At 38.2% G+C, this 26543-nt stretch overlaps 1 protein-coding gene across 5 annotated transcripts in view; it reads left to right on the top strand.

Annotated features, from left to right (window-relative positions):
• Window positions 1-25904, top strand: part of MINDY3 (MINDY lysine 48 deubiquitinase 3) — a 110893-nt gene extending 84989 nt beyond the window's left edge. For 4 of the 5 annotated variants that reach the window (XM_077155042.1, XM_077155056.1, XM_077155063.1 and 1 more), the window contains 5 exons: window positions 4354-4426; window positions 15617-15689; window positions 18040-18127; window positions 22031-22102; window positions 24998-25904. In XM_077155042.1, coding sequence (XP_077011157.1) covers window positions 4354-4426; window positions 15617-15689; window positions 18040-18127; window positions 22031-22102; window positions 24998-25147 — 456 coding nt within the window. In that variant the 3' untranslated portion in view covers window positions 25148-25904. The remainder of the gene's footprint in view (window positions 1-4353; window positions 4427-15616; window positions 15690-18039; window positions 18128-22030; window positions 22103-24997) is intronic. The other variant, XR_013173037.1, reaches the window with a different exon arrangement.
• The last annotated feature ends 639 nt before the right edge of the window (window positions 25905-26543 follow it).

Below are 26543 nucleotides of genomic sequence, written 5' to 3' on the forward strand. Positions count from 1 at the left end.
CTTAGAAGTTTAGTAAATTAGCTATCAGTGTATCACTGAGCCCAAAGGAGCTAACATGATATTTTAATGAGGCACAATTTGCATTATTAGTAACGACAGAGTTGGTGGTTTTGTTAGGTGGAACCTGACCAGTGCCACTGGTGGAGGGGTGGGGGGCAGTGGAGAAGGGCATATCAGTTTGAGTAGTTCACACAGGGAGTTTCTGTTCTTTTTCTCACACAGGATGTTTTGAGATTTTGTTTCACAGTTCTTAACTTCAAGCAATAAGATTCCTAAGTTCCTTTTTGAAAATCCTGCCTTCTTATTCCTTTGAACTCTTCTCTTTCCTCTGGTTCAGTATCTTACTGCAGCCTCTCCAGCCCTAACCTACTGGTGCCCACACCCTATTCCTCATAGCCTGGGTGGAGCCAGCAGCTGGCGAACACTGAGTGTTGTCGTATGCCATGACAGCTCTTCTCAGTTCTCTTCAGCTCTGCTGCCTCCCATCCCTTCCTTTCCTGACTCTGTTCCTTCTGTCTGACATAGAAGACAGCCAAAATATCTTCTTTGTAAAATCTAGGAAGGTGATTATGACATCTTTACACCTGCAGATATGTGTTGAAAAGATGATGGGTTGAATAAGTGTTAGAGATTTGGAGAGAAATATACTCTCTAATTAGGGATTGGCAAACTGTGCCACGGGCCACATTCAGCCCACTGCCTGTTTTAGCAAGATGAACATTGTTCTAGTTTGCTAACTGCCAGAATGTAATATACCAGAAACAGAATGGCTTTTAAAAAGGGGAGTTCAATAAGTTGCTAGTTTGCAGTTCTAAGGCCGAGAAAATGTCCCAATTATAACAAGTCTATAGAAATGTCCAATGTAAGGCATCCAGGGAAAGATACCTTGGGTCAAGAAGGCCGATGAAGTTCAGGGTTTCTCTCTCAAGTGGAAGGACACTTGGCAAATATGGTCAGAGTTTCTCTCTCATCTGGAAAGGCACGTGGTGGACATGGTCAGGGTTCCTTTCTCATCTGGAAGGGCACATGGCAAATGCAGTGTCATCTGCTAGCTTCTTCTCCTGGCTTCCTGTTTCATGAAGCTCCCTGGGAGGCGTTTTCCTTCTTTCCATCTCCAAAGGTCGCTGGTTTGTGGACTCTCTGCTTCTTGTGGCTATGTCATTGTCTGCTCTCTCAGAATCTCATTCTCCAAAATGTTTCCTGTTTTATAGGACTCCAGGAACTAATCAAGACCCACCCAAATGGGTGGAGACAAGCCTGCAGCTAATCCAGTTTAACAACCCCTGTTGATTAAATCTCATCTCCAGAGAGATGATCTAATTACAGTTTCAAGCATGCAGTGCTGAATAGGGATTAGAAGAAGCGGCTGCCTTTACAAAATGGGATTAGGATTAAAATATGGCTTTTCTAGGGTAAATACATCCTTTCAAACCAGCACGAACGTTTCGTGAGTAGACAGCTATGCTCATTTGTTTATGTGTGATCCATGAGATCGTATGGCTTACAAGCCTAAACTGTTTACTGTCTTGGCCTATTACAGAAAAATTGGCTGGTCTCTGCTTTAAATGAGTGTTTGATAATCTAGAGTACACTAGGACTTCAGTCCAAGCATCAGCTGAAATTTCTGTTCGTACTAACAAGTACAGCCTATTCAAATAAAAAGGTACACATTTCCTACAGCCCAGGTTTTTTTTTCCAATATAATTGTACGCAGAGCAAGACGTAGGCAGTGAATTTAAGTCTACTTTCGTTCTTCTCTGCATTAGTATAGAATATTTTCCATTTGTAATACTTGGAATTTAGTGACAAGAGCATCAGGTAATCGTTTTAAATTCTCTTGGGACAGCTGCATTTTCGAAGGTCCTTAATGCCAGAGAATTTGGTGTCACTCTTATTCCATGGCTACAAACGGTGGAACTTTTTTGCCTCCCCCAACTTTATAATAGTGGTAATTTCCAAAACTTAACTTTGCAATAATTAAAAAGTAATGCTTTATTTCCTCTACCTCCCTATTCCCCAAAAAGATTCTTTTGTTTTTAACCAAGAAAAACACTCTAATAATCCCTTGACCGTCTTTAGATCATAGTTTTAAATAGTATTTACAAATTTTAAGTACTATTTCAAAACATTGCATGCGTTTCCCACTCACTTAATAGTAACCAAGAGAGGCTCAAATGGAGCAGGTGGTGACTAGAAGGAATGGCTATGAAATGTGATGTACAGCTGCACACATCCTCCACCACCAGAACCAGTTTTGATGCCCATCCAGACTCCAGGAGCCATTGGAAAGGGAAAGACAGAAAAGGAAGAAAGAAACAGGGTTGGAAATGGGTAAAGGAGCTAAAGCTTATAGCAGCTAAAGCCTATAGCAGAATAGAAATTTTTACACTGAAAGTTTGAGGAGGATAAAGGAAGCTAAGTAATGATGATAAGGCTGGGTGTCAGTTGCTGCTCCCTAAATCTGACAGAAGGGAGCAGACTGGCACTGCAATCCTGACTTTAGCCAAGTTCACCTCAGAGCTAGGGCTACACTGGTGAGGTGTTAGGGAAAGGAAAGAGGGTTTTAAGAAATATTGTTCCAAATAGGTTAAATGAACATAACCCAAGATTCCCAAAATTACAAAATTCCTTTGACCCAACAATCCTGTTTTGGTGCTCTGCCTTGCAGATCCAACTGCATGGGTATGAAATAACCTGTGCAAGTTTATTTGTTGCAGCATTGTTTATGATAGCAAAAGATTAGAATCCAGGCTGTCTTAGTTTCCCAGCTGCTATGACATATGCCCCAGGGGGATGGAATAACATTAGGAATGTATTGGCTCTCAGTGTCGGAGGCTGAAAGGCTTGCTTTCTCCCAGGGCTCGTGTATTCTGCCTGCTGGCAGTCCTCGGGTTCCTTTCACTCCACCTTTTGCCCCTCTGTGGCTTTCTGCTCGTAGAGCCTCCGGTTGCAGGATTAAGGCCCAACCTCATTCAGCTGGGCCACACCCAAGTAAAAATAACATCTTTAGTGGTAAGATTAAGAACACGTGGTCCCCTCCCCAGCACTGAATCCAGCCTACCACTTAGGCTTCCAGCAATAAAGGACTAAATCATAAAGTCAGAAAGGCACTGAACATTTGACCAGAGGAAAACATGGCACTTAGCATGCCATTTTCTGCAAAACAGTATCATTGTAAATGCAGGAAAGGGAGAAATCATGAGTCATGTCAGTTGGTCTTTAAATTATTTGCATTATTTTGTCTTTAGTTATAATTCATTAAAAATGTATAAGGGCTTGCTGGATTGCCTTGTTATAAGTCATTCTTGTTTTCCATGTGAACTGAACATTCTGTTGAGGTTCTCGGGAACCGAGTCCTCTTGGTTGTATAAGAACTGTTGTAATTCTTTAAGTTGATGCCTTCCTCTGTGAGCAGGAGTGAACTGATAGTATGATTAGGACGGTTAGTATATTTCTTACAAAAAAATTTTATTTAAAATGTATGCCATGCCCCATAACTTCTTAAAAAGGATTTGGGCTGACAGGAAGGCAGACTTGGAAACATGTTTTCTGGTGAGGCTTGTCTGTGGGAGCGCAATTATATTCAAACGCTTAGACAAAAACTGTGACTAGAAGGAAAAAAAATGGAGTCTGGATTCTGGATTCATGTCCACCAAGTGGTAGAATCTGCTGGATAGGTGGCATAAAGTTCTGCAAGGAATCACAGACAGCATTGAATCTTTGTGTTGAGAATTTTAGTAAATAGTAACATTGTTACTGTGAGGAATTAGTAACAATGGAGAATTTGTTTCAGTAGGAAATAGAATAATTCTGCATTTAGGGTGTTTCTTTTGAATTAAGAAAAATGAAATTCTGGGCTTGCAGAACTTGATTGATCTTTGACTAGATAGTAATATAGCATGCATACTAAAGTAATAGATCTCGAATACTTTGGTATATAATTGTCTATATTTTTTGCTATAATAAAACTCTGGGCTTTATTTTTGAATATTTGAAAACTAGAGAATATTTCAAGTTATAGTCTTGCCTGGACATTACTGTGAAGCAAATATGTAAGTTCTTAATTTTTGCAGATTGCATTTTTATATTAATTATCTATAATATATTATGATTTTCAGGTGTTTTTATAAAAGCATCATGTAATTCGTACAACAGTTCTCTGTGGTTGGAGTATTCCCATTTTTCAGATGGAGAAATTCAGATTCACAGAATGTATGACTTCTCCATGATATAGAAATAACTCGGAGTCCTCTGACTTCAAAAACCATCATGTCTTCACCCTCCCTAGTTTTGCTCATTTGTTTTAACTTCTTGGTTTGTGGATGTTTGATGCCATGCCTTTTATCTTTTCAGGATATGGCTTTAGTTGCCCCTGAGGCTCCTTCAGAACAAGCCAGAAGAGTTTTCCAAAGCTATGATCCAGAAGGTAAAAGATTCTGTTATTTTATTAATACTAACTCTGTGTTTTATGTTTTTGTGTCTTTGAAATACATTCTTAGACCTAAGTTTTAGTCAAAAGACAATGGATTATTACTGACACTTAGGTTGCATTTCTTAAGTAGGAAATGGTGAAAACAGAAACATATGATCCTGTTCTGAACCAGTCAAGTTCTGTTGTGGTATAAGGTGTTCATGTTTCTTAGAATACTGGAGTTACTGTCACTTGAATCTTAATCTCAGATATTAAGTGTCAAAGGGGGGAAATACCACCTCCTAAAAAACTTCTTTGAAAAATAAATTATTTCCTCATTTGTTTATCCAAATGAATATTAAATAAGCCAGCCTTCCAGAATATTTCTGTATAATTAGATGTTCCACTTTTGAAGCTCTGCTTAGCTATTCTACCTAAGTGACAAAGTGTAGTTTTGAAAAGTTTACGTATGTCCACTGCATCATTGTTACCTGGGTGTTTTGATCACCTTTGCATTTGTATAGTGACTTCAGAAATGGGTGTGCCTAAGCTATCATAGCTGACTTTTCCCATGTAACTCTAAACCAGGTAATGCTTTAAGCTCCATTTTAAGTCACCATGTAGAACCCCAAGTTGGGAAATTTGTGAAGTCCGTGTGAGCTCTTCAATGGGTTCAGTTCTCTATGTGAATGCACTTTTTTCTGTCTTAACACTTCTTGGGAACCTGCCCTTTTGCTCTCTGAAAATCTGAATCACACAAATTTAATCAATGTATCTTTTCTCTTACTAATTACTAGCAGTACACCTTTAAGCAGAGGTCTATAAATCTGTTTTCATATTTATGAGAATAACTGCATCTGTTAGTAAAGATTAAATGAATAACCTGGGAAGTACCCTGGCCAGGCACTTGACACATGGCACGTACTTTACAGATCAGTCTCCTCTTCTCTACACTTGTGTTAGTTGTTGCTGTGAACAGTGTTGTCTTCTTGCCTTCTTCCACTGTATCTATTTCCTCTTGGGACTGATACTCTTAAATGTTCAGAAAGATTTCATTCTTCATCTTTGGGTAAGGAAGTAAAAGCAATTTATATCTTTAAGTTTTCCTACCACGTAATGAGTTTAGCCTCGTATTAAATCAAGAGGTTAAACATTGAATCATTGTGAGTGACAAACTTGGGCATTCTTCTATCACCTTGAATCCTTTGTTGGAAAAAATGAGAAATTAATTGTTTCTTTCTCTAAATATTTTTTATATATTTTGAACTAACTACCAAATTTAACCAAGGACAATTTTTAGAAAATCTAACAAGTAAATGTAAACATAAAATTGTTTAAATAGTATATGTATTAGTTTCATAAATGCTGCCAGACTGCAATATACCAGAAATGAAACAGCTTTTATGATGGGAATTTAATGTTACACCTTTATAGTTCTAAGCCTATGAAAATGTCCAAACTAAGGCACCCAGGTAAAGGTACTTAATTCAGGAAAGGCTGTTGCATCTGGAATACCATCAGCTGGGAAGGTACACTGGTCTCTTGCTGGTCCCTTTCTCCTGGGTTCTGTTGCTTTCAGCCTCTGTTCCTGTGGGGGTTCCTCGCTTTGCTTTCCCAGGACTGGCTTTCATCTCTTGGCTTCCCTTGGCTCTCTCCAGGTTCTGACTTGCTTAACATCCCATAGCAACATCTGTTGGGCTCTAAGTATTTTGAAACATCCATGTCTCTGTTCTATGAAGCAACTGTTCTCCAAGCATCTCTGGGTGTATGGGCTCAGTGTGCTGTGCAGGCTCTGTGGGCACCGTCATTTCTGACTCTCTCTAAAATGTTTCCTCTTTTAAAGGATTTCAGTAAACTAATCGAGCCCCACCTGGAATGGGTGGCATCACAGCTCCATCTAATCAAAGGTCATACCCACAGTTGGGCATGCCACATCTCCGTGGAGATAGTCTAATCAAAAGTTTCCACCTACAGTGTTGAGTTAGGATTTTTAAAAAGGGCTGCCTCTATAAGATTGGATCAGGATTAAAACATGGCTTTTCTGTGGTATGTAATACTTTCAAACTGGCACAGTATAATACAGTAGTCAAAGAAATGTCATGAAAGGGAACTAAGATTAATATCATGAAGTCAGGGATTGGGTCACTTGGGCAAATGGGAGCAGAGACTGAAGGAAGTGACCTATTATTATGAACACAGGCAGAAGATAGCTCTTCATGTGCAAGGAAAAGTCAGCAAAGTATTTGGCTTGAGCGGTGTTTCCGTCTGCTAAAGCTCTTGGAATGCAATGTAACAGAAATGGATTGGCTTTTAAAAGGGGATTTATTCAGTTACAGGTTACAATTCTAAGGCCATGAAAATGTCCAAAGTAAGGCACCAGCAAGAGGATATCTTCTCGGAGAAAAGGCAGCTGGCATCTGAATTTCTCTGTCAGCTAGAAGACACGTGGCTGGCATCTGAGGTCTTTGCTCCCGTTCATTGCTTCCAGGTTCTTGATTACAGTGCCTTCTCTCCAAGGTCTGTGGGCCCCCACTTAGCTTTTCTGGGGCAAACTCAGGATTTCATCTCTTAGCTTCCCTTGGCTCTCTCCAGGTTCTGGCTGTTTCTGTGAGTCCATGCTTAGCACCTGGCATATTTCTCTCTGGCTTTTCTCTGCCAGGAGTGAGCTCTTAAAAGACTCCTCTAAGTAGATTAAGAAGCATCTTGAGTGGTCAGGGTCGCATCTTCATGGAAACAATTCAATCAAAAGGTCCCACCCACAATTGGGTGGGTCACATCTCCATGGAAGCAATCTAATCAAAAGATCCCACCCTAAACAATAGGTCTGCTCCCACAAAATTGGATTAGGATTTAAGAACATGGCTTTTCTGGGGTACATAACAGTTTCAAACCAGCACAAGCAGAAAGAATGACAATTATATAGAATTTACTAAAGAGAAGTGATGCTAGAGGCAAGAAGTTGTTTTGAATAACCAAGAATAAAAGTTTTGAATAACCAAGAAAAAGAAAAAGACAGCACCAGCCTTTCTTGAGTGAAGCTAACCTTTTGCTGGTGCCTTAGTTTGGACATTTTCTTGGCACTAGAACTGTAAACTTGTAACTTATTAAATTCCCTTTTTAAAAGGTTTTCCATTTCTGGCATATTGCTTTCCAGCAGCTTTAGCAAACTAATGCACCATGTTCTCTACCTGTTCAGGTACCTCTGTGTTTGTTCTCTAGTGAATATTTATAGCTGTTACTGAAACTGTAATGAATGAGATTCTTGAGAAAAGAATCATGCAGGGAGAAGATTGGAAGACCTTAGGTGGCCAGTTAAACTGTTCATGGGTAAAGGGATAAAGCAGTGCCTTCAGAGCACAGGGAACATTCAGAGACCTGGGAAGACCTGAACTTGAAAAGGCTAATGATACAAGGCAGGTTAAACAATGTCATCATATTATTTTGTGCAAATAATACTAAAACAAAAGTTTTTAGAGTAGGGATACAGTTGTCATAAGAGTAGTATCATAAGAGTGTTTGCTTTTTGCAAAATTTTTTAAATCATTAATGTGGCAATTTTTCAGAGTTGAGACCTAAGAGGTGCATATAAAAATGCATTTGGTGTGTTTTAACTAACTGACTAAATAAAATAGTTATCTATAGAATTTTATGTGTGTCAACAAGACTGGAAACTGAATTATTAAGAAGCAAACAAGCGAACTTGTTCAGCCACCTCAGAAAGGGTTATTTTCTCTAATTTGACTTATCATGGAGAATATAAACTCTAGTTTTTCACCTGAATATCACTATTCATAGCATAGTTAGTTATATATAGTTCACTATAGGAAGTTGAAGGATAAAAAGTAGACTCATTTTTCAACTTCAAGTCTTTTCAGTCACTATCACTTACAAACTAATCCACTGATCTAATTTGATTGTTTTCCCCAAACATAGCATGCTTTTGTTTCAGTCCTTCTCAGAGCACTTCATATATGAACAGTTCTCACATTAAATAAGCTTTTGGGTAGTTCCACTTTCCATTTAGCAGGAAATGGTGTCTAGATACTTGTTCTTTTTCATCCTTCTCAGAATAATTGACCTACTGGAAAGCTGAAGAAAAGAGACTTTTTACGTTTGTGTCTTCATCTCACTCCCTGCCCCTGGCTACGCCCGCCCACCGCTACTAGGTGGACGGATAGCAGGTGTGTCTGGTTAAGTGGGCCGTGCAAGCTAGTCTTCAGGCTACAGATTTATGATCTTCTGAAACATGAGCCTGCCGTATAATTGGGGACCTGTTGGGAAAAAGTAATAATGTCTGGCATTTGCATGCAGCATTCCAGTTTATAAAGCACTTTGTCTGCAGGGCCTCATCACTTTCTTCCAGTCAGCCTGTGAGCTGGGTCAAGATTCGAGACAACCGCCTTCTCCAGAGCAACTGCCCAGGCTTGAGAAGTGAGACTGACTCTTGGTGTACATCAGGCACAGGCAGACTTTCCTTCTCTCTGGCCCACCCAAGTCTCTTTTTAAAGGCCGAAATTATGAGAAGTATAGTTTACCCTGTCTAAATTTAAGTTTACTTTTAACTTACTCTTATTAGAATAAGGATTTGACATTGACTCACACTCTAATTGAACAACCAGATTTTTTAGTATCTTAGAAGCATAATGATTGTTTTGATACCAAGCATATAAGTTAAGGTCAAAATAGATTTTTGAATTTTTAGTTTCTAAATTAGAATACTAGCAACATCTTAATTTCAGCAGGCCCTCCGCAGATCCCCCATAATTACTTGATTCAGCTTATTGCATTATCCCAAATTCATAAATGAAAATAAACACTAGTATGTGTGCTCAGACCTAAAGGGAGTCAGCCTAAATAAGGTGTCACATTTGAGTTTCAAGTGCATCTCTTGTGGGAGAAAATGTCTTGATTTGTGCTTTGTACTCATGTACATATTGTGTCAGAATTTTTATAAAATAACAGTAAAATAAAAAGGATGTGGGTCAACTGAGCAGTACGGTCAAAGATAACAGATTGTCCCAGTGCTCGATAACTGACAGCGTTGTTGTGCTGTGGCCCTGCCTCTTGAGGAGTGTTCAGACCCTGGGGTCACCGCGCTTTACCGATGCCTTTGAAGGAATGGGCACTGGTTCGCACGTTGCACAGAAAGGGCCTTTTGTTTCTCCTCTCCTCATTCTCCTTCCTTCCCACCTCCTCTGGTGGAATTATTTCTCAAGAAACAATCCTATTTGTGTGAGGGATAAGTTTTTTGGTTAAAAATTAAGAGCCCTTTAAAGATTGGTACTATTTTTCCATTTTTTAAGTTGCTGAAATATATTTATAGACTTCTTTTGTGGAGTGATTTCTGTGTAATAATTGTACTTAACCTTTAGGAATAATTGTACTATTGTAGAAGTAGGTTGAGATGAACGTACACTGGTCCTTAGTCCTTCTCTGGAAGTTGACTTTGAATGGGTGCAGTCTTCCTACTCCTTGTCCGTCACACACCCTCGCTGCTCCCCTTGCTCCCTGCTCCTCTCCAACTTGCTGCTGCTTTGCCATCGCTGTCTCTCACATAGTGCCCAAAAATTGTTTTTCTGTGTTTTTCCATCATGTTTTGTTTATTTGTTTTGCAATTTTTCCATCACAAATAGAAGTGAATTTGCAGAACAACCTATAAATAAACTACACATTTCTTTCTGAGCTCATTCCTACAATTCTCAAAGCTAGATTGGGTTGGACTCTGTTGCCTGGACAGAGCATTTGTTTAAACTTGAAGTTAGGACTAGTCTGAATAAGTAAATACAGCAGATGTCATTGAGTAGCTACCAAGCACTATGCCAACCCCTCAGGTGAGGGAACAGCTCCTCCTTTCCCCAAAAGGCAGACCAGCCAACCATGAAGATGTCAAGGCCGAGAGACCAAGGAAAGCTGAGACTGAAACACCTTCTTCAGTAAAAGTATTTGTTAAGTTGTAGGTAAGCATTATTAAAGTTTTAATCCTATGCTGTAAGGTGCAGTGTAATAGAACATTTAATAAACATAAGTTAACTTTTAATTCTTTCATTAAGATAAATAGCATAAATTTCTGCTTAACTAAATGTAATTTAGTTGCCTATTCCCAAGAAACTTGACTTTCTCTCACCTGAGGTGGTGTGGCCATGCCGTGGCGGCAGTACCCCCGAGCCCCCACCCCATCTGCTCTCTAGCTGTTTGCAGCTCCGACATGAGCACCCCTTTCTCTGCTCTCTCTGCCAAGTCTGAGCCTCTGATGCTTGCTTTCTTCCTGTAACACTCGGTTCAGTTGGGACCTCTCTTGGGAGGCCTGCCTGGCTCTCCCCTATTCCTTCATCATTTAGAACAGAGCTTGTGATGGGGTATCTTCCTCCTCAAAGTCCAACCCTGATTTCTTCAGTTGGGAAATGGTTTTCTCACACACTGGGTAACTAACTTTCTCCTGCCTCAGTACTGTTTTTTTTTTTTTATTAACGGAAAGAAAAAAAGAAAAAAGAAATTAACACAACATTTAGAAATCATACCGTTCTACATATGCACTCAGTAATTCTTAATTAACATCATCACATAGATGCATGATCATTGTTTCTTAGTACATTTGCATCGGTTTAGAGGAACTAGCAACACAACAGAAAAAGATATAAAATGTTAATATAAAGAAAAGAAATAAAAGTAGTAATAATAGTAAAAAACAACAACAAACAAACCAACAAGCAAACAAAAACAAAAAAACCCCTATAGCTCAGATGTAGCTTCATTCAGTGTTTTAACATGATTACTTTACAATTAGGTATTATTGTGCTGTCCATTTTTGAGTTTTTGTATCTAGTCCTGTTGTACAGTCTGTATCCCTTCAGCTTCAATTACCCATTGTCTTACCCTGTTTCTAACTGCTGCTGAACTCTGTTACCAATGACATATTTCAAGTTTATTCTCGAATGTCCGTTCACATCAGTGGGACCATACAGTATTTGTCCTTTAGTTTTTGGCTGGATTCACTCAGCATAATATTCTCTAGGTCCATCCATGTTATTACATGGTTCATAAGTTTATCTTGTCTTAAAGCTGCATAATATTCCATCATATGTATATACCACAGTTTGTTTAGCCACTCTTCTGTTGATGGAGATTTTGGCTGTTTCCATCTCTTTGCAATTGTAAATAACGCTGCTATAAACATTGGTGTGCAAATGTCCGTTTGTGTCTTTGCCCTTAAGTCCTTTGAGTAGATACCTAGCAATGGTATTGCTGGGTCGTATGGCAATTCTATATTCAGCTTTTTGAGGAACCGCCAAACTGCCTTCCACAGTGGTTGCACCCTTTGACATTCCCACCAACAGTGGATAAGTGTGCCTCTTTCTCCGCATCCTCTCCAGCACTTGTCATTTTCTGTTTTGTTGATAATGGCCGTTCTGGTGGGTGTGAGATGATATCTCATTGTGGTTTTGATTTGCATTTCTCTAATGGCCAGGGACATTGAGCATCTCTTCATGTGCCTCTTGGCCATCCGTATTTCTTCTTCTGGTAGGTGTCTGTTCAAGTCTTTTTCCCATTTTGTAATTGGGTTGGCTGTCTTTTTGTTGTTGAGTTGAACAATCTCTTTATAAATTCTGGATACTAGACCTTTATCTGATATGTCGTTTCCAAATATTGTCTCCCATTGTGTAGGCTGTCTTTCTACTTTCTTGATGAAGTTCTTTGATGCACAAAAGTGTTTAATTTTGAGGAGCTCCCATTTATTTATTTCTTTCTTCAGTGCTCTTGCTTTAGGTTTAAGGTCCATAAAACCGCCTCCAGTTGTAAGATTCATAAGATATCTCCCTACGTTTTCCTCTAACTGTTTTATGGTCTTAGACCTAATGTTTAGATCTTTGATCCATTTTGAGTTAATTTTTGTATAAGGTGTGAGATACGGGTCTTCTTTCATTCTTTTACTTATGGATATCCAGTTCCCTAGGCACCATTTATTGAAGAGACTGTTCTGTCCCAGGTGAGTTGGCTTGACTGCCTTATCAAAGATCAAATGTCCATAGATGAGAGGGTCTATATCTGAGCACTCTATTCGATTCCATTGGTCGATATATCTATCTTTATGCCAATACCATGCTGTTTTGACCACTGTGGCTTCATAATATGCCTTAAAGTCCGGCATCGCTAGACCTCCAGCTTCGTTTTTTTTCCTCAAGATGTTTTTAGCAATTCGGGGCAACCTGCCCTTCCAGATAAATTTGCTTATTGGTTTTTCTCAGTACTGTTTTTGCATTGAGTTATTCCTGCCCTCAGCCTGGGCACTTTCAATCTGACTTTGCTTGTATAACCTTTTTTGTTTTTAAACAAGTTGTTTTCCCTTTTCAGATGTTTCAAACACCATTGAACTGTATTGGAATATTTATGCAGTAGCTGTTTACCATCACAACTGCTGTGTCTTCTCGTTTTGCCCATTCTTCTAAGTGTAGAAGCCTGTAGAACTCGGTTTTATATTCATGTAGTTAATTTTTGCATTCACATTCTACTTTGCCTTTAAGTCCTTTTTAGATCTGCTTGATTAATCATCAAATTGTGCTCACTCAGATTCCCTTTGCTTTCTTTATGGAGGGCTTCTTACATCAAGTCTCTCCCCTACCTTCTATATTCTCTGGGTATATGGATCATTTGACTAAATGCCAGGTGACCTAGGTTTCATCTATTTTCGGAATTACTGATTCTCTTCTTTTTCTAAAGAATTTATCTTGGCGCATATGATTGATTAAAAAATAAAGTAACATCTGAAAATAAGCTTTAAAAAGGAAATTTCCAAATCTGCTTTTCTAATCTTGGGCATATTATCATTGATGTATTGGAAAAATTATATTACATCTCTAGTTTTAAAATACTCCATGTAGTAATAGAGAGTCATTGACTTAGTACAGCTGTTGTTACACTCCTGTATGTTTGTGTTTTAAAGGTGTAAACCCACCGTTACCTTAAAAATGCTGTGGAACGTTTACACTTAAGATTAATTGTGTCTAAATTAAGCCTGGTACGCAGAGACCACTTTGCTGGGCTGTCTTTGTACTTTGCCTTTCGGTGCAGTCAGTTGCTTCTTCCTGGGAGTGGGTATCTGGTGCCAGTGGGGCTCACCAAGGCTGTAATGCACACGAGAGCCTGTGAACACAGAGCCATCCAGGGAATTAATTGTCCTCTCTGCCAGTGGCCAAAGAAAGCCTGTTTTACATTTGGAGATTCTGAGCTTTTAGCTATGACCTAACTAAGCAAAATAATTTTTTTTTTTTTTTTTTTTTTTTTACCTTTCAAAGTCATCAAAGCTAAACTCACAGAACTTGAATATTTTCACAGGTGCCTTTGAACAAATTCTTCTTTATTCTTTTTACTTCAAATTACTAGTAATGTGACATTAGAGTTACTCTAAACTTCACTTTAAAAATTGTTCATTTTTAATTATCCTGAATGATTCTTAGCCTTTTAGTTAAAGTCAAAATCTGTCTTCAAATGAGTCAACATCTGCTTATGAAGTTTAAGAATGGCAAAGGAGGGTGGGCCACCGTGGCTCAGCAGGCAGAGTTCTCATCTGCCATGCCGGAGACCTGGGTTTGATTCCTGGTGCCTGCCCAGGCAAAAAAAAAAAAAGAATGGCAAAGGCGTTTTTAAAATTATAGTATCTTCATTTCCTCTCCAATAGGGGCAGTGTACATTCAAAATCCTGAATGAGCAAACTATTCTTTATTCTTAGTTCCTTTTTAGGAGCATGGCATTTGGACTTCTTATACTCCATGGCAAGATTTCTTTTTTTCTGTTTTGAACCATCTAGCCTTAAAAAGGATATTGTGGTGGAAGTTGATTTAAAGCTGAGACAGTCTTCAGGAATGAGTAAATGGATAGGGGAAGTCAGACACTTCATATTTAAGAAAATAAACTACTTGCTTGTTTCAAACTAGCCTGCAAGATTTGTGTGTGTGTCATTTTCTATTGCATCATCACAGTTTGGGCCATTTACCAATTCTGTTTCCTCATCAAGCTAAAAGCCAAGTATATATAATTCCATTAAAAGTCTTCATCAATGTTTGTTTCTATTCTACATTTCAGTCTTGAATTTTCATTAAATCAGTGGCTTTTATTTAACTCATCAGATGTTATAGGGGTCTCTTTTCTTGCTCATTTTGTTGTCTGCTATCTATTAAAAAATACTTTTATTGTAAAATATAGCATATATACAAAGAAGCATTACGTTTCAAAGTACATTGTAACAAGTAGTTATAGAACAGATTTCAGGATTTGGTATGAGTTACTGTTCCACCATTTTAGGTTTTTCCTTCTGGCTGCTCCAAGACACTGGAAACTAAAAGAAGTATCAGTATAATGATTTAACAGTCATACTCATTTGTCAAATCCTAACTTCTCTGTTATAACTTCACCTTCTCCTTTGACACTTCTCCCAATCTTTAGGGGTATTTGGACTGTGCCCATTCTAACTTTTCCATGTTGGAAATGGTTGTTGATAATATGGGACAGGGGGATGGAACTAGTTGATGTGCTAGAGAGGCTGGCCCCTCTGCGTTTCAGGATTTATCTGCCCTAGGAACCCATCTGGAGATTGTAGGCCTCTGCAAAGTAATCTTAGTACATGAGGCTTTTGTAGAATCTCAGGTACAGCTCTAGGTGTTCTTTAGGGTTAGCAGGAATGGTTTGGTTGGGGTTTGGCAAACTGTAGTAATTAGCATATCTAGCCTCTTGACTCTATTTGATGTATACTATCTCAGTAAGAGTGGGTCATTACACATTCTTTCAAAAGCTTAAATACAATAGTGACAATAAGAATTTGTTGGTAAAGAGTTATGTCTATTGGATTTCTTAATAGGAGTTTAAAGGTCAACTGTGTATTGAAAGATACACCTAATTCCTGTAAGTGGTAAAGAACTTATAGCTATTTAGATTTATATCCCTGCTTAAGGAAGACTGAGTGATTGGTATTCTCAGGTAGAGGTTTTTTGATTTTGTTTTTTTACTAGAAACTCATTAACCTTGAAAATAAATCTTTGCTTTGTACTCAAGAAAACGAGCATGTCTAATAATAATAATAGACATCAAGCCTGAAATAAACTTAGCAATTTTTGTATCCCTTTCTGTGATTTTTCACTTGACTCTGATCAGTGATACTAAAATTACTACAGGTAAATTATTATTACAAGCTGTTTCTGATATTTTTTTTTCCAGATAACGGGTTCATACCTGATTCACTTCTAGAAGATGTGATGAAAGCATTGGACCTTGTTTCAGATCCTGAATAGTAAGCTAAATAGGAACTATTATTTAGTCAACTCAAAAAGTTTACACCAAATTTAAAACATTATATATATATGTAATACACTAAATATAATACAATATATTAAAACATTATATATATAACATGTATAGATAGATTTGCCTTTCTTTATCTGTACCTGCATATATGAAACATTGCACTAAAGAAAGCTTTAGAAAGAACTCCAACTAATCACAATTATAGCAGAGACTTAAACTTAAATGAGCTTTTTTTCCCCTTGCGCTTATCGTCATGCTCTTTAAAAAGTACCACAAGTAGATCTTTTTCTGTAAACTTGAAAGTTTTTTCTCTCTGCCAAAGCTTTTTCATTTTTTATAATTTTGCATGTGTCTTTCATTGTTCGGTAGAAATGGTGACACTCCTCTGCAGTGTAGATACTGCTAGGGTCCTGCTTAAATGAGCAGCGGCCTCTGATTTTCAGTCTTAAATGAAGATGATAATGCCAAATGATTAAATTAACTAGCCTAAAATCTTTGTGTGACCCCAGTATATTACAGAATATAGTTTTCAGCCTCCTCTGACGTTAATACCTTGTCGGTGTCTTCATTCTCACTGTTACATTTTATGTATTTTTACATCTACAATTTCCTTCATAACTTTGGGGCCTTTAATGACTACTGATGAGAAACAGCTCACTCATTATGTGGATACATGTATCAATCAAATTTGGAAATAAAATAGAGATCGAAAAAATGATTCACAGTAGCTTTTCCTTTTTTCTGCACAATTTTACTTTCCTTCTGCAAGCTTTTCATCTCACAATGGAAAAAAATTTAGTTTGCAAAACATCTGACAAAGAGATTCAACAAAAGCATTATAAACTGTGGTCGTAAACACAGTTTTTAGAATTCAGTCCTATTCTGTTTTTAAATGAATTAAGATGTGTTTTCTTTGAAAGTATGAAGTACATATAAACATTTCTACACTTATCACATCTGAATTAATATTTTTCAGACTACCTAGGGCTGAGATTTTATCCATTCTCATAATTATTTCCAACTTGAAAAAGAGAAATTCAGAGAGAGTTGGACTAGTTTGTAAGTAGTGTAATGATGATTACTGTATTTCTTCTAAACTGATGTCCAGGGAGGCCGTCTTGTCCATACAGCGCTGGCTTACAAAAGACCCTTGAACCCTTGAATACTTTTGGATTCTGACAGTTCTGTCAGTTTTGAGTTGTATTTATGTGGGGAGGAAGGAGAAGGGAAAGTCAATTTGCTTTCAGATTCTTATGTAGCTAGCTGTATTCATCTACCTAGCTTTCCTTGTTTCATCAGGATACACAGTATACACTGATTATATAGAGTTAGCACAGCTGATTTAGTCATATAGTTTTCCAGCAGTGTCTGAAGGATCAGACTGAGTTACTCACTCTGCACTTTGGCCCTTAGACTACTGGGGCTGTGTGGAGAGTGAGAGACATTAGACCCAGTATACACTAGGACCTTAGCTTGAGTTGTGCTGTGTCATAACCTTCCAGCCTGACTTAGACCTGATAAAATGTCCCCTCCTTTGCATGTGATATAGTAGGTAGTTTTAACTTGCCATTTATAGTTTGGTAGAAAACATGGAGAATAAAAAATTTTTTAAAAAGACCATTTTCATTTTTAAAACTCTTTCAACTATGGTCTGCTTAATCTCTGCCTTCTCTGACCTCTAACAATTAGCACTTCCACAAGTGCCCTATCTGCGTGGTCAGAGTTGTCAGAGTACTGTTCACTTCAGGCTGCCACTGGGCCAGCAGAGTACAGGCTACTTACTGTAACTTCATCCATTTCAGCTCTTTGAGAAGCATTTTAACTCTTTAACCTTCCAGATACATTGTCTAAGGATTTTAAGCTACCATTTCATTTGATTCTTGAAAGTAAGCTTTTTAAAAAGATGTTTTTGATCTGTTACATCACTGTATTGTAATGCTGTTTCTTATTCTCCTTGTGCTTAAAATAAACTTTCTTTTTTAAAATAAATGTTTCATTTGATTGCAAAATACAGTCATACCTATGAAGCAAAGAGAATTTGCCTTTGAAAGGTTGTAAGCCTGTTTTTAAATTACTTTACCTAATAAGGAACCATATTCCAAAATCATCACCATAATTTAACTTTTAAATAGTAACAGATTACTCTGGTTTAAAAATAACTAGGTTTTGGCAAATTAGACATCATTCCTATGTATGTGTCATTAAGGTTCTAAAAAGAACAGCTCTTAGGATTTTTGGCAGTCGAATGTGTTAGAGTACCAGTAATTTAATCACAGAAGAAAAATAAGCTTTTTTTTTCCTTTGGTATCCACTGTTTTCTTTTTTTCTCCCCATAGTATAAACCTCATGAAGAATAAATTAGATCCAGAAGGATTAGGAATCATATTATTGGGTCCATTTCTTCAAGAATTTTTTCCTGATCAGGTAACATAGCTGAGGAACTTTATTTGTGGTTTTGTTCTCTTGAAATGGTCATCTTTGATTGCTTCAGCATTTTTTCCTTCCCCTTTAAAATGTTCTGGTGTCAGATAAGAGGCTGGGAAAGCACTATTGTTATGTAAAGACCTTCTGTACAGAGAAAACAAACGGAAGGGGGTGGGGGTTCTGATACCTTCATTCAGAACTCGGATTTGGTGGGCGCGGGGTGTGTGGTAGGGAGTGATGGTGTCTGCAGCAAGGTGTGCACATGATTTGTGGAGTAAAAAGAGAAAGATTTCCCTTTTTCCAGGTAATTCTTGTTAATTGATTGGTCTGTGCTTTTCAGAACTCTCTTAGTACTGGGAAAGAAGGTAAGGGAGCGGGAGTAGCATTGTGACCCTGAGTTCGAGGGGATGTCAGTTGAGTGGAAGAACAGGCTTTGATGGGGCTGTGCTGTCCCCGTGGCTTCCTCTGGGCTTAGGGTTGGTCAGTAGGAATCTGTGCCCCTACCCCTGAACTTGGTCTGAGCCACTGGCAGATGAGTCCTGCCTGCTGCACCTGGTGTTACTTCCTTGTTTCTTACCTAAGAGAAGGGTCTCACCACTCATTTGCTCAGCTACATCTATCATGGCCATCAGACATCAGCAGGTTCCATCGAAATTCATTGTTTTAGTAGAAATGCCCATCTTAGGCCACCTGTATTAAAAGAGATTTGTTGCCAAGTAGAAAAATTGTAAATATTGGTAGAGGGAAAATTTCAAGACGTAATTATTAAATTTCAAGATTTAATTGCTAATTTGATGTCTCAGATTTAAATAATCTTTAACAGAATAGATGGTATATATGCATTCAATTTTGGGAATGTAAAAAAAGAGGAACCCATGTTTTCTAAACCTAATCCTATCTTGTGGTTATTATGAGAAAATAAAGTAAGAAAGAAAAAATTCAAAAAGTAACAGAGAATAACACTATTTAGGCTATTGGACTTTTAAAATTTTTGATAAATGATTCATTTAAAAATAGATTAATTTTGTTTTATGAGATTATTAGAAATACTATATTGAATTGTAATGTCCTATATGTTCATATTCTAAGACCTGAATTTAATTAGTAGGAATTTTTTTTGAAGTTCATTGTTGGAATCTAATACTGTGTTTTGGCTAACTAGATGAATGTTTGGTAAATTGCAGCATTTTAAACTTTTTTATATTAACTTTACTTTTTGTAATAATATTAGCTTTACTTTTTTTTACTCATGGGCAGGCTCCAGTATTCAAACCCGGGTCTAGTTTTACTTTTGATTATGTTTCTAAGGTTTGCTATCAGAACATTTGATACAAATATTGATTTCATAGTTATTAATATAGTGATCCAGAAAGATAATATTCCTATTCGTTTTAAATTTTATTTTGGAAAGGTTTTGAAAAGTGCTTAGCAATGAAAACATTAGACAGTTACCTGCTTTTTCAGTTACGTGATGCTGCTTTCAGTCACTTTAATAACTTCCTCATTCAAGGATTTGTTGACTGCAGTGGGCGCTGAGGGATTTAAAGAGAGTACTGGTCCCTCTATTCCACATGTAACAGCTTTTCCCTTTGGTCTCACCCTGGTTCCCTCCGAGTTTTTCTTCCTCTTTTCTTTTTCCCTGCTGTTCTCCATCCCAGGCTGAGTGGGCCCACTGCTGGGACTGTCCCTGCCCTTCGGAGAACCAAAGCACGTGGTCCTGCTGTGAGTCCCATTCCGTGCAGGGGGGCTTGATAGTGGGACCCCAGGACCTGTTAGAGATACCCATCTGCAGGCCCACCCCTAGCCTCTGCTATGTCCACAGCCTGGCTAAAGGAGCTCTCCAGGTGATTCTGGCAACTTCAGAGGAAGGCCTGCCCATTGTCTGCAGCCACAGTGACCCTGCCCCTCACTCTGGCCTTCACTCACCAAGTACTGCTTACTTGGGCCAGCCAGGAATAAGCGACATGATCTTGCAAAACCTGGACAGAAGGACGGCCATGAAAATATTTATCTGACTTCAAGAATCCTTACAGGAGCTTAAAGCGGTGCTGTGGAGGCACATTTCTTTGTCATGAGATAGAGTCTGATCCAAAGGGGATCCGTGGGAATATTCATAAGCATTTCAAGGCAATTGGTTTATTGTAAGAATAACAGCAGCGGCGGCTGTTTATGAAGCATGTGCGTGTACCAGGTGCCATGTGCCCTGTAAAGTAGCTGCCGCCAGTGTCCGTGTGGCCAATGACACACAGCCGGCAGTGCCCAGATTGCTGCTGAGCCCCGGGTGGATCAGCATTCCATGCCCATTGCTGAGCACTGGGGCTAGAGAATGTAAATTGTACTCAATTACAGTAAAATGTTAACCTTTTAAGTTAGAGCAAATTAAACTCTGAAAAACAAGAGCAGATTATCTGCACGAATGAGTGTAGAGTGACGCATACAATTAAGGAAATTAACAAATAATGCATTGACTTTTCTATTTGTGTAAAGCTTTTTGAGTGGGAGACAAAAAATTATAAGAGCTTAGATTTAATTGTGAATACAAGGCATGAAATGTTAAAAATAGTTAAAACTTTAAACAGTCTTTCAAAATAACCAGTAGAAGAGATTTGATTCATTCTCAGATTAATTATTCAGGCAATTGTTATTTATAAGGATGTCATAATAATAAAGAACCCAACTAGTGTAATCAGGAAAAACTTTACAGCAAAGCCAAGACTTGTACCAGATGTTGAAAAGTGAGAAAGGAGTTGAAGAAGTGAGGAAAGAAGGAAGATGGGCATTTTAGAGAAGATTTTAAAAAATAATAAATGCACAAAGGAGTAAAAACACCAGGTTCTCTTTCGTGGGGAGATGAGTAATATGCTTGTCTAAAAGAGAGAAATCAGGAAAGGTGTGCCATTGGAGATGAGATTGAAAAGGAAGATTGTGTCCTTTCGGTGGGAAATCACAGGCCCTCAGCCTGGATTGTCTTGGAAGGTGGGGGGTGGGGGTGACAACTGGAAGGAGCCACACACAGGAATTGCAGGGCTGAGCAGCAGGTGGGTGCGGTGGCCTATAAAGTAGCTTCACTCCCCCAGCCCCACTTTCTCTAGGAAGCAAACCTGACGATTTTCAGCAGCTTTTCCCCTCAATTCCAGTTGGAAAAGATTCCAAGGAGGGTTTGGATCCACTTGGATCATGCCCCATCTTTGTGTCAGTCGGTGATGGCCACGGTGGGTGAGGGGAGACAGGCCTGACAGCAGAGAGGCCAGGGGGTGGAGGGGGGATGCGGGTCACTGGGCCAGGCAGTTTCAGGGACCCTGAGTGCCCAGTAAAGGGACCCGCAAGTAGTCTTTGCCAGCTGAGAGCCCAGATGAAAGCAGTTGGAACGGCATGACCAAGAGTAGTTTAAACACTCTTTGTTTTTATTTCTTGCTAATTAAAAGTTGACAATATTCAAATGGCATTTTCTAGAATGGAAACTATAATTCAATGTTGTGGACCAAATTGGAAGTCTTACTGCATATTTGTTGTTGGTTGAGTAAAAGTGAAATTACGGCATTCCCATATTTATTGAAAGAGACAAATGATTTACAACCAGAGAAAATGCGGAGATACATTTTAGGGAAATATTTTTGCGTTGTAGAAACTGTTTCTTTAAAACAAATTTAAAGAATAATACACATAGTTACAGATGAAAGAAACTGATATAAAAATGGATCCGTCCCCCCTCCACAGACCTTTCCAGAAGCAAACTCGCATGGCTGTTTTTGGCTTTAAGGTTTTCTGGTAGTTAAATCCATAAATCTTAAGTTTCTTCCTTTATCAAATGATTCCCATATAAAGAATGAGAATTTAAGAAACTTTTATTCTACTTTCAGTTGTAATGAGAGATTGCCTGATTTAAAGTTTTTACTTTGCTAGGGCTCCAGTGGTCCAGAGTCGTTCACTGTCTACCACTACAACGGGTTGAAGCAGTCAAACCATAACGAAAAGGTAGGGTCAGTCAGCCACTGGAACTGGGTTGTTGAAACAAACGTGAGTACATAACAATGTTTGATACCCATAAAATTGCTACCAAACGATATGAGTCCAGCAGTCTCTTTGCTGTTAAAACATATTTTAGAACCGGTTGTCTTATGTTTGATTGATACCTGTTACCTCTGGTGAGGTCTGCACAGGAGCAATCACCTCGTTGCGACAGAACAGCAGACTTCATGCCTGTGATATGCTCTTGGAATTAGAAATTCTGGACCAACACTGATAGCTAGTCCAGGGGGCTGTGACAGGTCCATTCAAATGGAGAAAGGAGTAACAGTGAAATGTTTAAGAAAAATATTTTGAAGGTTTTAAATTAATAACCATTATAGCTAGCATTTATTGAGCATTTACCAGGCATTGTGTTAAGAACTTTGTTTATCTGTGTTTTGCAGCCACCCTGTGAGGTAGATATTATCTGTATGTCCCCATTTTATAGAGGAGAAAACTGAAGCATAGAGAGGGAAGCAACCAGTGTCAGCCGCCAGGAAATGGCAGTCTCACCCCAGCCCAGCTGCTTTGCAGCTCCCAGATGCAGTCACCTGGTTTAGATCGGAAGTTCGGGTTCACTGATTAACCCTTTTGGCTTTGTCCTAACCATACAGCATGCCTGTTAGTTGAATTTATTCAAGTTACAGCCACAGCAGATGTAACCAGTATTGGCCAGAGTGGGATTTTACACTTTCTCCAACCTCTTTACAGTTTCTTTAGAAACTAAAGAAGGCCTAGCATGCTTTTTTATTTTAATATACCCAGGATCTCAATTGAGATTGGCCACAGAAAACAGACCATAATGTAGAAGGGAATCTTCTACATTAAATATATTAATTAATGTAAATTAAATACACTAATTTTAGTCAGACCAAGTCTGAGACAAATATATTTTATATTTTTGCAATAAAATGTAAATTAGATGTTTTATTAAATTAGGTTCAAAGATCTTTACACGAGAAGATAATTTATTCATATATATAGCAAAATATATAAATTGTTAATGAGAAAACTTGGATGCTATTTCTTAATAGGTGTTAATGAGCCTTTTTCTGAATTTTGAAGTTTGACTTAGCCTTGTAATAGGAGTAGCTGTTGCCCTAACAGTCCCCGCAAGGGCGTTCAGTCCGTGTCATCGTATTTCACAGAGGAGGCAGCTGAGGCAATCAGGCAGCGCGCCCAGGTCGCACACAAGTTGCTGCAGAGGGGTTGGCAGGGGCTCCTCTGCCCCACCTGGGCGGGTCTGCTGGCCACCTTGCCTGTGTGGGGTCAGGTGAGCCTCTGCCCTGCTGGCAAAAAGATCACAAGTCAAACAGCTACAGAGGACAGTGTACAAACAGTTATAAGGCACAGCCTGTAAGTTGCAGAGGTATAATGTTGTGAAGTTATTCAGGAGACAGAAATGTGATAGGCCACACATTCTGATGCCAAGCCAGGGTCTCTGCAGAAAATAGGTCCTGTCCTACTTAAGTCAACCAACTGAAGCAAAGTTCTTTGTTCAGCTTTTCAGAAAAGGAAGTTTTGCTTTGGGGAGTTGAAAAGTAGTTGTACTTTTAATAGTAAATTTATTTCACCAAAATTAGAAGCAAACAAATATATTGACCAAAGTATAAAAATGCATTTCATGTTCAAGTATGTCTTTAGAGGTTCTTTTAAAAGGGAGTAGATTTATAAAACCAAATTATCTGACCTAGTGTTTTAACATATACTATTTCTAAATTTAATTTTTTTTTAATTAGAGAAGTTGTAGGTTTACATGCAGAAAAGTACAGAGTCCCATTCCCCCTTGTAACTCTTTGCATTAGTGTGGTACCTTTGTTACAATCAATTAACTATTGTGTCACTTTATTATATTTAATGTGTTTTTAAGGCTAATAAAGCTGTTCTTTTAGAAAATAACTATGGCTTGTGTACTGGTAGAAAAGTAACTGCGGTCATGTGTACCAGCCATTGAATGTGTAAAAATAACTATAGATCTTGCAAGAAGGCAGTCACAATCTGTCCTGTAAGTTGTCTTATGGTCGGACTTCTCTTGGCACAAAGACACAAATGACTGGTGTGTACTGTGAGCTGGTTGCAATGAGTTAGTGGGCTACTTCGTGGGGAGATACTTGTAAAGGTTCTGCATATCACAACTAATTTTTATTTTCTATAGTCATTGCCACTGCATGTAGATTACCTGGTAGCTTCATTTATCAGCCATTCTTTGCTATTTGCTTTTTTTTTCTGTTTTGACATCCTTTTAAGTTTTTTCTCCACAGTTTTTCATGCAGTACAACAATACGCTCATGAACAGCATTTCAAAAGTATTTATGCAATAATAGCAAATTTAATTGACAAACATCCAAATTGCTTTCAGCTCTGGAAATTCAACACTTAAACTGACAGGAGAAAATAATGTCTCAGAATACAGAACTGTCTTTCTCTTGGAGCGCTCCATACCTTGAAGCAGCCTGTGTGTCCACCCGCCTCAACACTCATGCTTTAGGGACTGAATATAAAGGTGGTTTAGAATGCGGTCACTTAGAATTTCTTCCAGATGGTGTGTCATTTAAAGACTGGTTTCTGTTTTATCAGAAACAGTCTATATGTGTTTTGTGCTTTACGTATATTTTTTTCAATCATGATTTTAACTTCTAAAAATCAGCTGGTCAGACAGCAATTACAATTAGCATCATCATTTTGTTTCTAAATTCTTTTTCACATTAATTTGTAAGCATATATTCTTGCTCATAATTTATTCCAAAATAAAAGTAGATGCAGATTTCCTTGTGAAACAATAAGTAGCACCTTGTTTGTAGCCTATTAAAACTGTGTCCCTCGTGAGGATTTGTGACCACGATGCACTCCTTTGCCCGACAGGTAGCGTATGTGGAAGGGACTGCAGTCGTTACGGGATTTGAAGATCCCCTGCTGCAGACAGACGACACTCCCATTAAACGCTGTCTCCAAACCAAATGGCCATACATCGAACTCCTCTGGACCACAGGCCGCTCTCCTTCATTAAACTGATTTGCCTTTTATTAGAAGCAGATGTTGGAAGAGGATGCAAGACTGGCAATCGGCTAAATTATTCTGTACACTGGTATCACTAATGAGCTGTAAATATCAATTAAAAACACTTTTTTAGTGTTTAAAATATGCTTAAATTATTTGCTTTAAAGTTTTATGTTAAAGATTATCCTATTTTGACACTTTGTGTGAAATTCACTACCAGAATTAAGCTTTAATCAAAGTTCATTGCTTTTGCAGTCAGATAACTGGTCATTTTATTTAGCAAATTGCAGACATCCTGATGCTGTTGTAGCATTTTGTATATTGAATACCAAAATTACTATTTACAGACGTCTACCCTTAGGTTTTATCTCATTCAGGCACATTTCATTGTTTTAAATGATTCCAGCAATAGCGAAGCCTTAGCATTGAAATGGAGAAGAGTGAATTTTCGTTTTCTTTTCTAAAATTGGCTTTCCATTGGAAATACTGATAAATTATCACCATGGATCCTCTGACAGTTGGCTTATTTCTGGCATGTTTTACAAAAAGTAGAATTAAAGGGGGAGTTACCATTTATTCACAGATCCACAGGGGAAATATTTTTTAAAACTGAGAGGAAAGAAAACCTCCCTGGTATCCCTGATACTGTTTGCTTTCTCTCTATTTCCAGATACACTTTTTCACATTTGCTCCAACAGCCCTGTAAGCCAGCTTTCTTGTATATGTATAAATGCAATAAATGCATGAGAACATCTGTTATCACACTAGTAAATTGCATTATTTATTATGATTCTCGTTGATGGCCTAAATAAACACTTTTCTTTAACTGTGCCCTAGCATTCTTTTTACATTAGTGGGTCAAAACTAAACAGATGTTTTTGAATGTTTTTGCCCAGCAGCTCTGAGAGCACAGCACAGAAAATGCCTCAGGGACCTCCGGGGGACCTACAAGTGAGAGCCCAACCTCCACGCTTACCTGAGAGCCCTGTGGGTACACTCACAGCTGGGAGCTCGGGGTCTGGGGCTCCGAGGAGTGGGCAGAAACACAAGCCCCGTCCTGTTGATACAATCGGCTTTTTCGGCAGAGCAGTTTGGCATTTGAACAACTAACATTACTTTATTGCCCTCATTTGTGAAGCAGATGATTGTCGTCCTCCTATGAATTTCAAACCTGAGATTTAACATGGACACTGTGGTTGATCTGTGTTTCCTGTGTCTCTGATTTGGGTTTTAATGTTTTATTTTTACAGGCATACATAATGACACCATAATAATTAAGTACTTTTTATCATAGGGAAAAAGCAGCACAAGATTTTATGTATAGCTTCTGGTATGAAGTTTTATGTATAACTTTTGAAGTATGAAACTTAGCTACTAAAATTACAACTGTAAAATCTAAGTATTTTTGGCC

The sequence above is a fragment of the Tamandua tetradactyla genome, chromosome 1 (assembly GCF_023851605.1).
Source record: "Tamandua tetradactyla isolate mTamTet1 chromosome 1, mTamTet1.pri, whole genome shotgun sequence".
Lineage (NCBI taxonomy): Eukaryota > Metazoa > Chordata > Mammalia > Pilosa > Myrmecophagidae > Tamandua > Tamandua tetradactyla.